The sequence below is a fragment of the Centruroides vittatus genome, unplaced genomic scaffold, assembly GCF_030686945.1.
Source record: "Centruroides vittatus isolate TY-2023 unplaced genomic scaffold, ASM3068694v2 contig_884, whole genome shotgun sequence".
Taxonomy (NCBI): Eukaryota; Metazoa; Arthropoda; class Arachnida; order Scorpiones; family Buthidae; genus Centruroides; species Centruroides vittatus.
The window spans coordinates 1,444,493-1,461,429 of NW_027122576.1; the positions used below are offsets into that span (position 1 = coordinate 1,444,493).

The following is a 16,937-nucleotide window of genomic DNA, read 5'->3' on the forward strand; positions in this document are numbered from 1 at the left end:
TTGTTTGTTCCTAGTTGTGGTTACCATTTTTATTTTATTTCCCATACATGGCTGTATGCTTCCTTCTGTCACTTGCTTATTGTTCTTCATTTTCTTGCCATATAAACCATATAGCCTTGCATTTTTAATAATCTACAGTAATACTTCTATTACTCCTAATAGAAACAATTAAGCTAGTAAAAAATGCAGTTACGTCTGCCAAATCTAACTTTGGTATATGACTAGTTTTGTCCTATTTGGTTGTTAATAGAAATTTTTTTTCATTGAAATAGTATTTGATTGAGGTCTTACTGTGATGTTTTGGCATCTCTTCAATATAAATAGAAAGGAAAAAAAACGAAAAATCATGAGATGAGAATCTTTAATTAAAGAAGGTAGGTGACAGCATTATTTCCAGGTGTACATAAGTTTATATATAGAGAGAACAAAATTAGAACAAAAAATGAACACTTTAAAAACTCAAATTAAGTTTTATTTTAATGACTAATTTTTACAATGCTTTGAACTCAATTTCGAAAAATACATGTTTAAACTGCGAGTCACTTCTTGGCAAATCGGTATGAAACACTAATGGAAAATACACTATTTACAGTAGAAATAATATGCTTCGGAATTATTCTATGTACACGATAAACAATAAATTACCGACATACCTAATAAGTGATAAAAATCTTCCTAAAATTTGCATAGCACAGTTAAATGTGATGTAACAGTATATCATTTTAAATGCAAATTTTCAGAAACAATATACACTTTGTATTCTGAACAATAAAGTAAATTGCAATAACACATTCATACTTTACCAACAAATTAATGCTTAATTAGATTTGGTTGTAATATAATTCTAAAATTTAAAATTATAATAAAGTTAGTTAATTTTTTACATGACTTATCTACATAATACCATTAATAGTAATAAAACATAATACAAGTAAATTACCCAAAATTATTGACATGTTTGATAATAATATTAAAAATACATTCTAGTTTTAAATGTAAATATATCATCAAATATTCTCAATAATTTTTATGTATTGTTTAATACAGTAGAATAGTTTTGTGTTATCAAATTGTTAGGCACATATATTTAATTAAATTTTAACATTTTAATAAAATTTTAGAATATTTATTCAATTGGAAAAAGTTCATTCACTCCCAGAATAATGCCAATTAAATTTCTGCACTCTTCTTATGGACGGATAAGAAACAATCACATATATTCACGTTCACTTTTTCAATCAAAACAATTGATCTTTTTTGTAAATTCTTCCAAGAAAAATGTAAATAATTTAACATCTTGCATATTGAGTACTTTGAATACATAGCTGCCATTTAAGTACACAATTGGTAATTATCAAAACATATTTCCAAATTATTTTACATGTCATAAATTTTCACATAACACTAGGTAAGTTTTGGTACTTGACTACTGATATTAGGTGTTGCAATATCGTGGCAACTTTTAACACAAATGAGTTGCATCAATGAGTATGTCTGGTAAAGAATACACAGCTGGAGCAAACTGAGACATATACTGTTTCATATGAAACAAGCGATGTCATTGGCTTACTTATCCAGGCAACTTCCCCAATGATCGTACTACATTTAATTAAACATAAAGAACTTTCTTGAACTGACATTACTACACCAACAACAGTCAAGTATCAAAACTTGTTACCTTTACAAAATATTAGTAATCTATTTACTAATATCTAAGTACTTAGAAGGGATGTAAAATTTTAAAAAATATAACTTTGTCTTATGCCACTTTTATAAAAATTTTATTTTTATAAAATAATGAAGTCATAAAGATATAAATTTTGTTCTTTGTAAACAATTTTAATTGAATCTTTGGCATTTATAACCATTTATTGCATAGATTTTTAGAAGAATCTGTATTGAAAAGTTTTATAGCTGCATTAATTTAAGACAATGCTGATTTATAATTGGTAAATTTATTGATTCTTCCTAGCTGTCACCCTCGGATATAACTGAAAAGAAATAAAAATTTAACAATAAAACTAAACAAAATATAAAATTGTTGTTACTTATATTAATTTTAAATAGAATAGTTGAGATATATCTGAATTGATTTATGTATTTAATTAGATATTATGTATACAGGGTGTTTCAAAGAAATGTGAACATTAATGTGGAAGTAATTTGTCATCTGTGTAGTCCATCATGTGCAAGAAATCAAGACTCACTTGTCAAATTCTCAAAAAAATATAGTACTACCACCTTGCCACACTGCTTATAGAACTTCTTTATATATACTAACATTTTTTTGAAGCACCCTGTATACATAAAAACAGTTTTCATTGAGAATGCCATTAACCAATCTCAAAACAGACAATGATTCACAGTACTAATGACCTAATATCAAGCAATTACATCAAATTGATAGATTTCAGATGCAAAGAGACTGGTTAGAACTATAAGCAGAGTTATGCAACATACCAAACAGTCAGTGAAATCAAAAATTCTTTACTTAAATGTTTTCATTTCTATACAACGGACTTTGTAAGGTTCAATTAAAAGAATATAGTATTAGAATCTTATAATCGAACCCAACAATGTCTGTTGTATATGGAGGAAAACATTTTTTTTAAGTAAAGGATTTTCGATTTTGCTAGTTGTTTGGTGTGTTGGATAACTGTTGATAGACTTGTGTACTTTGAGATAATTGAATCAACAATTATAACATCAAAAATTCATAACTTTGCCAATTAAGTTTAACAGAGTAATCAATTTACTATCCAAGATAATGTATTGCACTATTGTCTATGACAATGATCTCCAAATTTTTTTGATCGTGTACCCGTAAGACAAAAAAAATTTATAAGTTGTACTTCCTATAATAGAGTATATATATATATATAATGTTTTAACATGTTGCTGTTTACACGTTCTAAACACAGTACACAAATTATTTATAACACAACAACAAAACTATTTGTAATTTAATTTCAACACTAGTGAATAACATTCTGGCACTCCACAATTAATTAATAAAGGCACAACACTGGTTCTTTGCCAGCCACACACACTGGTCAGCAATGCTACCCACTCCAAAAGGAAAGCACACTTTTTCCCTCTCTAGGCAGGAAGATCTCTCCCCGCATTCCCAAGTCTATAGTTACACAACACACCTGACACGTGTGACAGAGCTGTGGACTGTACATCAACACTACGTAACATAAACACACGTGTTACAATTTTGTTAAATTGAATATCGAACTTAACAATATATATATACATACATACATACATACATACAGGGTGATCCAAGTCACAGAAATTTAAAAAAATTAATAACTCTCAAACTATTTACAGTAAGATGATGTGGTTTTCACAAACACTTAGAAAGAAGCAGGATGTTTTTAGGTGTAATAAAAATTTCAGTACCAAAATACTTACATTTCTTGCCATAGATGGCACTGTAGGAAACTGAAAGCATTTGTAAATTTGTTAAAATAAGAATAAAAAAATAAAAATGTTCTTAGTGTAAGTTCTAGTAACAACTACACAAATTATGTAATCTTTTCAAGCACCATCTATGGCACGAAATGTAACGATTTTAGTACTAAAATTTTTATTACACAAAAAAAAAATCCCACTTCTAAGCATTTCTGTGAAAACTGCATCAATTATCTTAGTAAATAGTTTGTGAATTATTAATTTTTTAAAGTTTTTGTGACTTGACACACACACACATACATTTGTGTGTGTGTAATCAAAAATCAAATTATTTAATTTATTTTAAACAATATACATATGTTTAAAGTAAATTACAAATTTACATTTTGAATTACAGTTACAGTATTTTGACTGTATAGGACACACACAGTACAGCACACCCCCCTATAACACAGTAGATACGTTCAGTGTTGTACAAGTAACTTAGATTTTACAAATATGTGAGCCATTCATGGCCCAAAGTGATTAACTTACCGTATTTTACGGACTATAAGACGCACCTTAATTTTTAAGCAATTAAAAAAAAAAAAAAATACCTATAAGACGCTACGGACTATAAGACGCACCTGAATTTTGGAGGCAATTTTTCGAAGAAAAAAGTGCATCTTATAGTCCGTAAAATACGGTACTTGTTATACTTAAAATAACTTTCTTTAGTAATGAGACTTAAGGCACTACATGACAACAATTTTTATGGCTGTTGAATAATAAATGTTTTTTTCACAAGAAAACTCAACTTTTCCGCCTAAAGTATCCATATATACATGTGCCGCTGGACGGCGGTCATCCAATCGGCGTCCTCGCTATGCTGGTAGCTCTCAAGTAGGTCCGCTGTTCGTCCACTATTGGTCCAAATCTAACCAATCCTGTCGAGACACGAGTCAGCCGTGACAATCTGTCTCATTCTTTTACCGTGTTCATAATATTTTTTAGAGATCAAAGGTCATCACACACCTTTTTAAATCAACATTGAGCCTGTATATATTCGTTACTAAATTTAATATTTTTTTTTACATTTACTAGTGTTCAAACATCAATTAAGCAATTGCTTCAATGATTCTATTTGTATTTTCTTGCTGGACATTAACAAGCACTATACATAGAACTAGTGTTATTATTATCCACGTAAACTAATTACATCTTAGTTTTCAATTTTCCAGTTTATTCCTCAGTTTTTCATATCTATTTTAACTAATCTGCTTATTTTTTTGGGAATAATCCCTAAAACATAACTTATGCCCTGAGAGACTTTTGTTCTTTTTGATTTTTTTTCCTACTGTATTTTTCATCTTTAAGATGAAATTCATTAGATTAAATACCCAATACATTTGACACCATTTTAATGCTATAGTCAGCAACTGTGTTCCTTTGATAGCACTGAATATTCATTATTTCAATAACCACTTCCAAATGTAATGTTAATGGAAGTTTTATTTTCATTTTATGTGATTTTAGAACTATTTACAAATACAAAAACTCAAATGATGCTAAAAACACAACGATAAGAAAATAGAAAAGTAGTAACTAAAATTATGACAATATTTAGAACCAATTTTATATTTCATTATTTGAGCAAAGATGAGATATAATTTGGAAATCATATTGAAAATCTATATGGCATAAATCTCAATTTAAAAAATATATATATAATATAATATAATATATATATTATGTTTAAATTTTATATATAATCGAGACAAGTTAATAATAATAATAATAATAATAATAATAATAATAAGCTCTCCCGTGGTCACCACCTGGTCGTGGTGGGAGAGCCCAGTAATTTTACTGATCCATAGGGCAATGCAGGCTGGAGCATAAGCTCCTGGTAGGGACACCCATGCCAGTAAGGTCTATGGGGAGAAATGAAGCTAAGAGTGACCACACCCACATTCTGTGGAGATATTTATTATGGTAATAACTAGATCAAAGTGTGATACCGGCTCGGACGTCGCCCGGGTTAACAAGGTCCGCGTTCGTGGGTTAGGCAGAGGCTCACGTTCGAAAAATAGGCCACAGTCTCCCTTGGTTACCGGTGGCGAAAGCAGCACCGGCCCAAGCATGGCTACTGCAATGCCCTCAACAGATGTGAGGAACAAACCCAACCTTGGTGTTTCTGTGGCAATGCATCCACAGACCACAAAGGCTGGAAAACCACGCCAACGGATGAAATGGACAGTAGAAATGAACGAGTTTATCATCCGTACTTACTACACCATCACAAAACTCGAAACAAACATGACAGCATACAGACAACAACTACACCATAGATTCACACAACAGTATCCTCACCTCACTGTCACCGAACAAAGGGTTGTTGATCAAAAAAGAACAATTATACACAACAACCTTATTCCACAAACAACACTTGAACTTATCAAACAACAGGTTGCTGATCAAATACATCAACAGACAGAAACATCTAACATTAATGAAGATCATGTAACCTGTCAGGATAATCCAGCAACAAGCATTGATAATAACACACATACAACAATTACCACTAATGATACTACAGACATTTCCTCATCCATCACTGATAACATAGACATGGATTTAGTTAATACACTCTCACATATATTTCAGGAAACACTCACTAAATATACAGGCACAGATCCCACACAACGACCACGAATACCAAAAATCAACACGTCAAAGGAAGTAGGAAAAACACTAAATTACGTAAACACTCACTTACTACCACACTACATTCATTCAATTTCTACACTCGCAGACATTCATACATTAGTTTATGCTGGAGCAGTCACAGTAGTAACACACCATGGGCTGAAAGTACAATCACAGACAAACACACAGAAAACAAAATTCTATCACAAGCCTGCCTGGCAGAGAAGAATAGAAATACAAATAAATGACATTAGACAGCAATTAGGCAAGCTGACACAATACACTAAAAACAACATAACACCCAAATTAAGGAAACAGCTCAAAAACATTTTCAAGAAAATAAAAACACACACAAAACATGAACATCACAACACACACATTACAGAATACATTGATACACTAAAACAAAAACTTGCTGCCAAAGCACGTAGACTCAAACGATACAAAACATGTACACTACGAAAACAACAAAATAAATTATTTACAAACAATGAAAAACTTTTTTACAGACAAATCAATAACAAAGCAAACACTGTTACACAGCACAGTGGCACACCAACAGAAGAAGAACTCACAACATATTGGTCTTCTCTTTGGTCCAGTGCTGTCACGCATAATGCTAATGCAGGCTGGATCGAGGAGGAGAACAGAAACTTGCACAACATACCAACTATGCCCTGTGTTGAAATAAGCATACATGATTTCCAATACACTGTTAACAGAACACACAACTGGAAGACACCTGGTGTAGACAACATTCACAATTTCTGGTACAAAAAGTTTACATCACTGCACCAGGAACTAGCTAAACATCTAACACACATCATCATCAATCCACAAGACATGCCAAATTTTCTTGCCCAGGGCATCACCTACATGAAACCTAAAAACAACAATACCACAGACCCCACACAATACAGACCAATTACATGTCTTCCAACACTCTACAAATTATTGACATCCTGTATCGCAAACAAAATATACAAACACGTTGAAGAACACGACATTCTAACAGAACAACAAAAAGGTTGTCGTAGAAACCACAGGGGATGCAAAGAACAGTTACTCATAGATTCAGTCATTCTACGGCAAGCACACAAACAACACAGAAACATACACATGGCATATATAGACTACAGAAAAGCATTCGACAGTGTTCCACACAGTTGGCTGCTACATATTCTACACATGTACAAAATACATCCATCACTCATTGCATTCTTTCAAAACACTATGCAGCACTGGAGAACAACACTACATCTCAGGGTTAGTAACACTTCCATACAAACAAACCAAATTTTTATTAGGCGAGGAATATTTCAAGGAGATTCCTTGAGTCCTCTCTGGTTCTGCTTAGCCCTGAACCCATTATCCAACATGTTAAACAACACGCAATATGGTTACAATATCAGACACGAAAAAACAACACAGTTTACACTGTCACATCTCATGTACATGGATGACATAAAACTTTATGCATCCACACAAAAACAACTTCATCAACTCCTACAAATCACACATTCATACACCAAGGACATACAAATGGAATTTGGCCTAGATAAATGCAAAACAGTTCACATAGAAAAAGGAATCCTGAAGAAAGAAGATTTTGCACTTGGAAATGGAGACATTATTGAATCCATGGAAGAGGGCGAGTTCTACAAGTATTTAGGATTCCAACAGGCCAAACTAACAGAACATACACAAATAAAGCAAAGATTAATTAAAGAATACCAAAGTAGGTTAAATGCTATTCTCAGAACACAGTTAAATGCAAAACACACAGTTAAAGCAATAAACACATATGTTATCCCAGTACTCACATATTCTTTTGGAGTTATACATTGGACTCACACAGATCTCGAGCAACTCCAAAGGAAAACAAGAACAACACTTACTAAGCATAAACAACATCATCCTAAATCCGCCACAGAAAGATTAACCCTTCCACGTAAAGATGGCGGACGTGGCCTGATTGACATAGTTAACCTTCACTACAAACAAATACAGTCACTGCGAGAGTTTTTCTACAAAAAACAAGAAACATCACAATTACATAAAGCAGTAACTCTAGCAGACTCGAATAACACACCATTAAACTTACACTCACATCATATGGACACAACACAACATATAAAAAGCATAGACACCATTAAGCAATCGTGGGCTCGAAAGGCACTCCATGGCAGGCATCCTTATGATCTGGCCCATGATTTTGTTGACAAAACTGCGTCAAACAGCTGGTTAGCTCGGGGATGCCTCTTTGGGGAGACGGAAGGATTCATGATTGCCATACAGGATCAGGTCATAAATACTAAAAACTACAGAAAACACATACTCAAAGATGCAACACTCACAAATGACACATGCAGAAAATGTCACGTCATGCCAGAAACTATACAACATATCACCTCTGGTTGCAAGCTCTTGGCACAGACAGATTATTTACACAGACATAATCAAGTAGCAAATATAATACACCAAGAGCTTGCAAAGAAACACAAATTAGTAGACATCCACGAACCATACTACAAATACATCCCACAGACAGTATTGGAAAACAACACGCACAAAATGTACTACGACAGAGCCATAATCACAGATAAAACAATTTACCACAACAGACCAGACATCACACTCATTGACAAACACAATAAAATCACATACATTATAGACATATCCATTCCAAACACTCACAATATACAAAACGCATGCACTGAAAAAATTAGCAAGTACACAGAACTCGCCCAGGAAATAAGGCATCTGTGGAGGATGGATAGGGTGCTTATTGTACCTGTTGTTCTCTCCTCTACAGGTGTCATACCACACATACTACACAAAAGCCTGGGCACATTGGAATTGAATAGAAACACATACATCACACTGCAGAAAGCCACTATATTGAATACATGTCATATTGTGAGAAAATTCCTGAATACAGACACACACACTGATACACTTCTTTAATTTCTGTTTTGGTTACTATGCCTTGACTCTGGTCCGGCATAGTACACAGCCACCGGTGTTAACCGAGTATATCTCACTTAACCCAACATAATAATAATATAATAAATTTCTGGTACAAACAGTTTACATCACTGCACCAGGAACTAGCTAAACATCTAACACACATCATCATCAATCCACAAGACATGCCAAATTTTCTTACTCAGGGCATCACCTACATGAAACCTAAAAACAACAATACCACAGACCCCACACAATACAGACCAATTACATGTCTTCCAACACTCTACAAATTATTGACATCCTGTATTGCAAACAAAATATACAAACATGTTGAAGAACACGACATTCTAACAGAACAACAAAAAGGTTGTCGTAGAAACCACAGGGGATGCAAAGAACAGTTACTCATAGATTCAGTCATTCTACGGCAAGCACACAGACAACACAGAAACATACACATGGCATATATAGACTACAGAAAAGCATTCGACAGTGTTCCACACAGTTGGCTGCTACATATCCTACACATGTACAAAATACATCCATCACTCATTGCATTCTTTCAAAACACTATGCAGCACTGGAGAACAACACTACATCTCAGGGTTAGTAACACTTCCATACAAACAAACCAAATTTTTATTAGGCGAGGAATTTTTCAAGGAGATTCCTTGAGTCCTCTCTGGTTCTGCTTAGCCCTGAACCCATTATCCAACATGTTAAACAACACGCAATATGGTTACAATATTAGACACAAAAAAACAACACAGTTTACACTGTCACATCTCATGTACATGGATGACATAAAACTTTATGCATCCACACAAAAACAACTTCATCAACTCCTACAAATCACACATTCATACACCAAGGACATACAAATGGAATTTGGCCTAGATAAATGCAAAACAGTTCACATAGAAAAAGGAATCCTGAAGAAAGAAGATTTTGCACTTGGAAATGGAGACGTTATTGAATCCATGGAAGAGGGTGAGTTCTACAAGTATTTAGGATTCCAACAGGCCAAACTAACAGAACATACACAAATAAAGCAAAGATTAATTAAAGAATACCAAAGTAGGTTAAATGCTATTCTCAGAACACAATTAAATGCAAAACACACAGTTAAAGCAATAAACACATATGTCATCCCAGTACTCACATATTCTTTTGGAGTTATACATTGGACTCACACAGATCTTGAGCAACTCCAAAGGAAAACAAGAACAACACTTACTAAGCATAAACAACATCATCCTAAATCTGCCACAGAAAGATTAACCCTTCCACGTAAAGATGGCGGACGTGGCCTGATTGACATAGTTAACCTTCACTACAAACAAATACAGTCACTGCGAGAGTTTTTCTACAAAAAACAAGAAACATCACAATTACATAAAGCAGTAACTCTAGCAGACTCGAATAACACACCATTAAACTTACACTCACATCATATGGACACAACACAACATATAAAAAGCATAGACACCATTAAGCAATCGTGGGCTCGAAAGGCACTCCATGGCAGGCATCCTTACGATCTGGTCCAGGATTTTGTTGACAAAACTGCGTCAAACAGCTGGTTAGCTCGGGGATGCCTCTTTGGGGAGACGGAAGGATTCATGATTGCCATACAGGATCAGGTCATAAATACTAAAAACTACAGAAAACACATACTCAAAGATGCAACACTCACAAATGACACATGCAGAAAATGTCACATCATGCCAGAAACTATACAACACATCACCTCTGGTTGCAAGCTCTTGGCACAGACAGATTATTTACACAGACATAACCAAGTAGCAAATATAATACACCAAGAGCTTGCAAAGAAACACAAATTAGCAGACATCCACGAACCATACTACAAATACATTCCACAGACAGTATTGGAAAACGACACGCACAAAATGTACTACGACAGAGCCATAATCACAGATAAAACAATTTACCAGAACAGACCAGACATCACACTCATTGACAAACACAATAAAATCACATACATTATAGACATATCCATTCCAAACACTCACAATATACAAAACGCATGCACTGAAAAAATTAGCAAGTACACAGAACTCGCCCAGGAAATAAGGCATCTGTGGAGGATGGATGGGGTGCTTATTGTACCTGTAGTTCTCTCCTCTACAGGTGTCATACCACACACACTACACAAAAGCCTGGGCACATTAGAATTGAATAGAAACACATACATCACTCTACAGAAGGCCACTATATTGAATACATGTCATATTGTGAGAAAATTCCTGAATACAGACACACACACTGATACACTTCTTTAATTTCTGTTTTGGTTACTATGCCTTGACTTTGGTCCGGCATAGTACTTAGCCACCGGTGTTAACCGAGTATATCTAACTTAACCCAACATAATAATAATAATAATAATAAACATGTCATATTGTGAGAAAATTCCTGAATACAGACACACACACTGATACACTTCTTTAATTTCTGTTTTGGTTACTATGCCTTGACTTTGGTCCGGCATAGTACACAGCCACCGGTGTTAACCGAGTTATATCTAACTTAACAAAAAATAATAATAATAATAATCAGCACAGAGCCCAAACAGTTAGGAGTTGAAAGTTGAAATTTGGTACAGCGGTTAGGGTATGTCATGAGAACGCACACTAAGAAGGGATTTTTCGATGGAAGTGCTATGTAACAATGGAATTGTTAAGAGAAAGTGACATGCAAGACGCAGGTGCAGTTTGTTTTGTTTTGTGGGAAATTGAACATATTTTTAGACCCATCTAAAAATTCTCTAATTAATCTGGAAACAAAGGGACCCAATTCTTGCATTCTGTGAAAACAGGTAAGGTAATAGTCTTCGGCGTCGTTACTTTTGCCCGAGCAACGCCAGGCCCACCTGCTAGTGTATATATATATATACATATATACATACATACATACATATACATACATATAAAATTTAAACATAATTATCATCAAGAATTATTTTCGTTACTACTTGAATTAATTTAGTTTTTGAAATATGTTATTTAAATTTATTCAATAATTTATGATAAGTTTCAACAATGAATTACTGTAAAAATTTAAAACATTGCTTTGTTACTTACTCCAAGTAAATTTCGAGGGACGTATCCTTCCTGATTGTTTAGCTGCGACCACCACCATTCTCTTTCTAATTCGTCTCCTTTTTTCAGAACTACTATTTTATCTCCATCTTGAAAACTCAGTTCGTCAGGATTTTGTAGTTCATAATCATATACTGCATAAACAACTCCACCATTCATAATGCCTAGTTTTTCTTGAAATACCTAAAATAAAAAAATATAATTTATTGAACATTTTTTTTTTCATTTATTATTATTAACTGGCCTGTGCACAAGATTTTTAGAAAGTTAGGGTTAAAGAATATATATTTTTTTATAACAGATACACAAAGTAGATAGAATAACATGTAGACTATATTGTAAAAATTAACATACTAAGACAAAAATGAACAAGTAAAAAATTGTTATATACAATATACTGTTTTGTTTAATTTGTTTTAATTCTTCCCAAATGGAGGATTAAACCCTCCCATGTGCACAACCTTCATTAAATATAAGATAAACATTAAATCAATATAAAAATTGCTTCTTCAGAATTTATACTTTCATTATTCCTAGATCCTATCCTTAGGGAATGAAGTTGAATTACAGGAATCAAAAAGCATTAGGAATAATGACGATATAAAGAAGCAGTTTTTGTAAACAGAATAATATGGGAGGAAATTTTTTGTGAGAAGTCATTAAATCAATATTTTTATCATTTTTGCTCCATTTAAAAATTTTTGTATCAGTTTAATTATGTTCTTAATTATCATTCTAGATCTAGATGTTTAATTAAAAATATACAGTTACAGTAATGACAGTTTTACAGAGATATAACAAATACAAAATAATTTGTATTAAAAAGAACTGAATAAATTTAAAACCAAAATTATCTAAGGTGTACAGACAACAGCAACATACTTGTATCAGCAGAGGAGTAAAAATTGGTAGAGTTTAATGTATAAATAAGTAAAATTTTTATAACCCTACTATATTTGGTTATGAACAACGATTTTAATCAAATTCTTCCAATACATATAAACTTAATTGTAATCTGAAAATAATCTTGCTTTTATAAGGAAGAAATTGTACTGTTGTTCGGCATTAGGTTTATTTATTTGCCAAATTAAATGCAAATATTTTTGACATTTCAAAATGTCTTCCTCATACAAAAAAGAATATATAAAATTTGAATATTGGTTTTAAATCTCTTTACCTTAATCAAACATAGGAGCATTTTTTAACCTAAATGTGTTAGTTTTTGCATGGGTTATAAAATTTTCAGTTTAAATTTAACACAAATACAGAAACTATTCTCAATATATAAAATGTGAATAAAGAATAAATAAAACGCAAAAGTTGATAGCTAAGATAAGGCTAAGTAAAATAAAGTTAAAATAAAAAAAAAAACCTTAATTTTTATTTAGGTTTTATAAGTTTTTATAGTGTTAACCATATGTCAGGAATTTAAAGAGTGGAAAAGTTGCAGGGTTTTACTAAAGATAAATATAATAACTCCCAGATAAGCAATGTTCTGCAATCTAAACATCGCTTGAGAATGGAAGTTTGGGCCCATAATCTTATTTCACTATTTTCTAATATGTTTGTTGCAATATCAGTGGAAGATATGGTGTTTTTTAGGGTTTCTCATTTCCCTGTCTTTTGCTTGTCCCGGGATCCCAGGACAAAATTAATTATTTTTAAGATATTTTGTATATCATGAAATCAAATGATATAATTATTTTTCATTTTTTAAAGTAATTTAATACATTCTGTAACCTCCAAAATCATATTAATAATGCTGTGTAAGATATATATTAAAAATTACCTTTGAATTACGTAGAAATTTTCACAAATAGAAAAAATTTATTAAAGTTTGCTGGAAACTGCATATAAAATCAACACAAAAATGCTTTTTGAATTGAGTTAAAAATTTAAAAAAAAAAAAAAAAAAAAAAAAAAGATCAAACTTCTAACTTATAAGGTAATTTTTGTTTTTTTTTTTTAAATAAAATATAATATAAAAATTTATAATATTTTGTAAGATTTTAAAAAGCACAGATGGTCAATACTCCAATCACTCAATCTAATTCTTATTTTAGTAATGAAAAGTCTTACTACCGAGAATGCCTTTTCCGATTCAATTGATGTGATTGGAATTGTGTTTAATGCATTTAAGAGAAGACAGATATTATGTGTTTTTTTACCTGTAGCCTCAAAGATTTCTATTTCGTTTGAGATTGTAGTACTTCTTTTGCTTTCTAGTATTCTTGATTTGTCTTCCTCAGCTGTGGCTTCTTTAATAGCAGCATTGAGCTTATATCTTGATAATTCGGCAGTTTGTTTGGCTTTAATAATCAGGTTTATGAAGAAAAACTTCATACTTGCAGACTTCGTACTCATTTGTATCCTTGCCAATTTGCACAACTTGGCGTTACGCAGTTATTGAAGCCACTGGGCATAGTTAAAAATTAAGACAGCATAAGCACACTTATTCCAGATATTACTGGTAAAGAATTTTGAGAGTTCTGCCACAAATAAGCTACGTATTGATTATTGATCATTTGTGACGTGCCATAACAAAAAAAAAAATTTAAAAAAACTAATAAGTAGGTTTAAAATTAATAAATACAAATGTATTTCTGACAGTTTATGAGTTAATTATACTTTCTATTTGCAAAATTTCCTCAACCTTAACAAAAAATAAGAAAAAAGTGAATTTTTAAGAAATTTGCAGGATTTCCCTGGATAAAAAAACAACTGGGATCCCATTTGAGAAACCCTAGTGTTTTTAGCATCATCCCGATGTTCATTTAAGTAGGTTGATAACTTTCTAGTTGTAGCACCTATGATCTTTGTTCCCCTATGCACTTGCTATAATGGGATTATATAAACCCCTGATTTCTCCAAAAGGGAAAGAGAATCCCTATCATTACATAGAATTCTGCAGAATGACAGCTGAGGTTTGATGGTTAGTGTTACCCCATGTCTTGTTATAAGCTCGAGCTATTCATAAAGTTACAGATCCTAAGTATGGGAAAGGTTTTGCAAATATTAGCTTCTTGTTTTTGTCATGACTGTAGGATGGTGAGTGAGAAGAGAGAATTGCAGGACCAGGTTGTTGTTAAATTTAAATTTGGAAATTGCATAGAGCTGTAGTCTGCAGCTCATCCTGTATCAATGTTGGAGAAGAGAGATACAATTATGCCCTATGAATCAAAGCAGAGGACATTCCATATTTTGTTTGAGGAAGACATTTTGAAATGTTGAAAGTACTTGCTAAATGCAAGTCCTTTCATTTAATTCAGCAAATGAATAAATCTAACACCAAAAGACAGTACAATTTCTTCCTTATATTTGGTGTCCTAAATGAGCTTATAAAGTTTTACAATCTTTCTTTTAAATATGTTTGGTCATTAAAATTGGGTTGTTTATATATATCATACTATGGTAAAGTTTAAATTCAGCTGGGAGTATGACAGATCATAGATAATAAAAGACATCCCCAATTGGCACAACAGCAATTAATCTGTTTGGGTTTTGGTATACAATTAATTAACTTTAGGTCTTGAAGCAAAGACTAGACTAGGTCTGAGTACATAACTAGTAACAGTAAGCAGTTGTGGGTTTGAGTCCCATTCTGGGGCAAATTTTTTATGTAATTTTCTAAACTATCTAATTAAAAAATTCAAAATTAATTTCTGAATAGTTTAATCCTAGTCTGAAAATAATCTGGATTTTAAATATATTTTATTATAATAGATAAATAAAACTCACTTACTGGAGCCTGTAACTGGTGTGAAAAATAAACAAACAAATTCAAAGAAACAAACGTTTATTTTTCACACTGGTTACAGGCTCGAGTAAGTGAGTTTTATACACACCTGGTGTGCATGAGGAAGTTGTATTATAATAGATATTTAATGAGTATGTGTTTCATATATTATTAAACAAATTGTTAGAATAAATTATTAAATTTTTATACAATAAAAATTAGTTTTATGGTATGCCATTTTTCATAAAAATACAATAGATTTTTAGCAGACTTTTATCAAGAAGATTAATGTTGCTCCAATGTTTTTTCCAATTCAGCAACTGGAATGATTTTATCATTCCAGTTGCTGAATTTTTTAAATAAATAAAAACTATGTAGCAAGGTTTCCCCAATGATTCCACTGAATCAAAAATTGAATTATATTAATAAAGTCAACAACTTCATTGCAATGATGTGAGATAAATTTATTAATTAAATGTTTCTTGAGATTTATTTATACTTGCTTTATATCAAATATTAGTTAAGGAATCATTACATAAATTCCAGCAACAAGTTGCTTAACTTTCCTGGCAACATTTAAAACTGCATATGGTGCCATCTGTTATATTTTATTTAAAAACTTTTTATATTTTTAATTATTGTAAGTTTAATTTTGAGGGTAGGATTGAGTTTTATAAAAAAATTATAAATGCTAATTAAGGAATAAAATCATTAAGTCCGACCCTACTTGAGATATGACACACAACCCCCTCTATCTTCTCACCCCTTTAACTTTAACCACTGAAAATTTAATAGCATCAATCCTCCTAATACACAAAAATTTCTTGAAAAATTTCAGAAATTTTGAAGAAAAAGCACAGGAGTTATTAAGCCTCAAATAGGGTAAACAAAATTGTTACCCCAAACAAAAACTAACATCCATACATACTGAAAAAAACCCAAATTTTTTTGCATCTCTCAACATTTCAAGATCCAGAGTCCAAAAATGTAAAAATCTT

At 32.0% G+C, this 16,937-nt stretch overlaps 1 protein-coding gene across 2 annotated transcripts in view; it reads right to left on the reverse strand.

Moving 5' to 3' along the window:
- Positions 1–445: 445 nt before the first annotated feature.
- LOC136983669 (apoptosis-stimulating of p53 protein 2-like) overlaps positions 446–16,937 on the reverse strand; it is a 47,327-nt gene continuing 30,835 nt past the window's right edge. For both annotated transcript variants that reach the window (XM_067280478.1, XM_067280477.1), the window contains 2 exons: positions 12,186–12,382; positions 446–1,991 (listed from right to left, as the gene is read on the reverse strand). In XM_067280478.1, the coding sequence (XP_067136579.1) occupies positions 1,956–1,991; positions 12,186–12,382 (233 nt within the window). In that variant the 3' untranslated portion in view covers positions 446–1,955. The remainder of the gene's footprint in view (positions 1,992–12,185; positions 12,383–16,937) is intronic.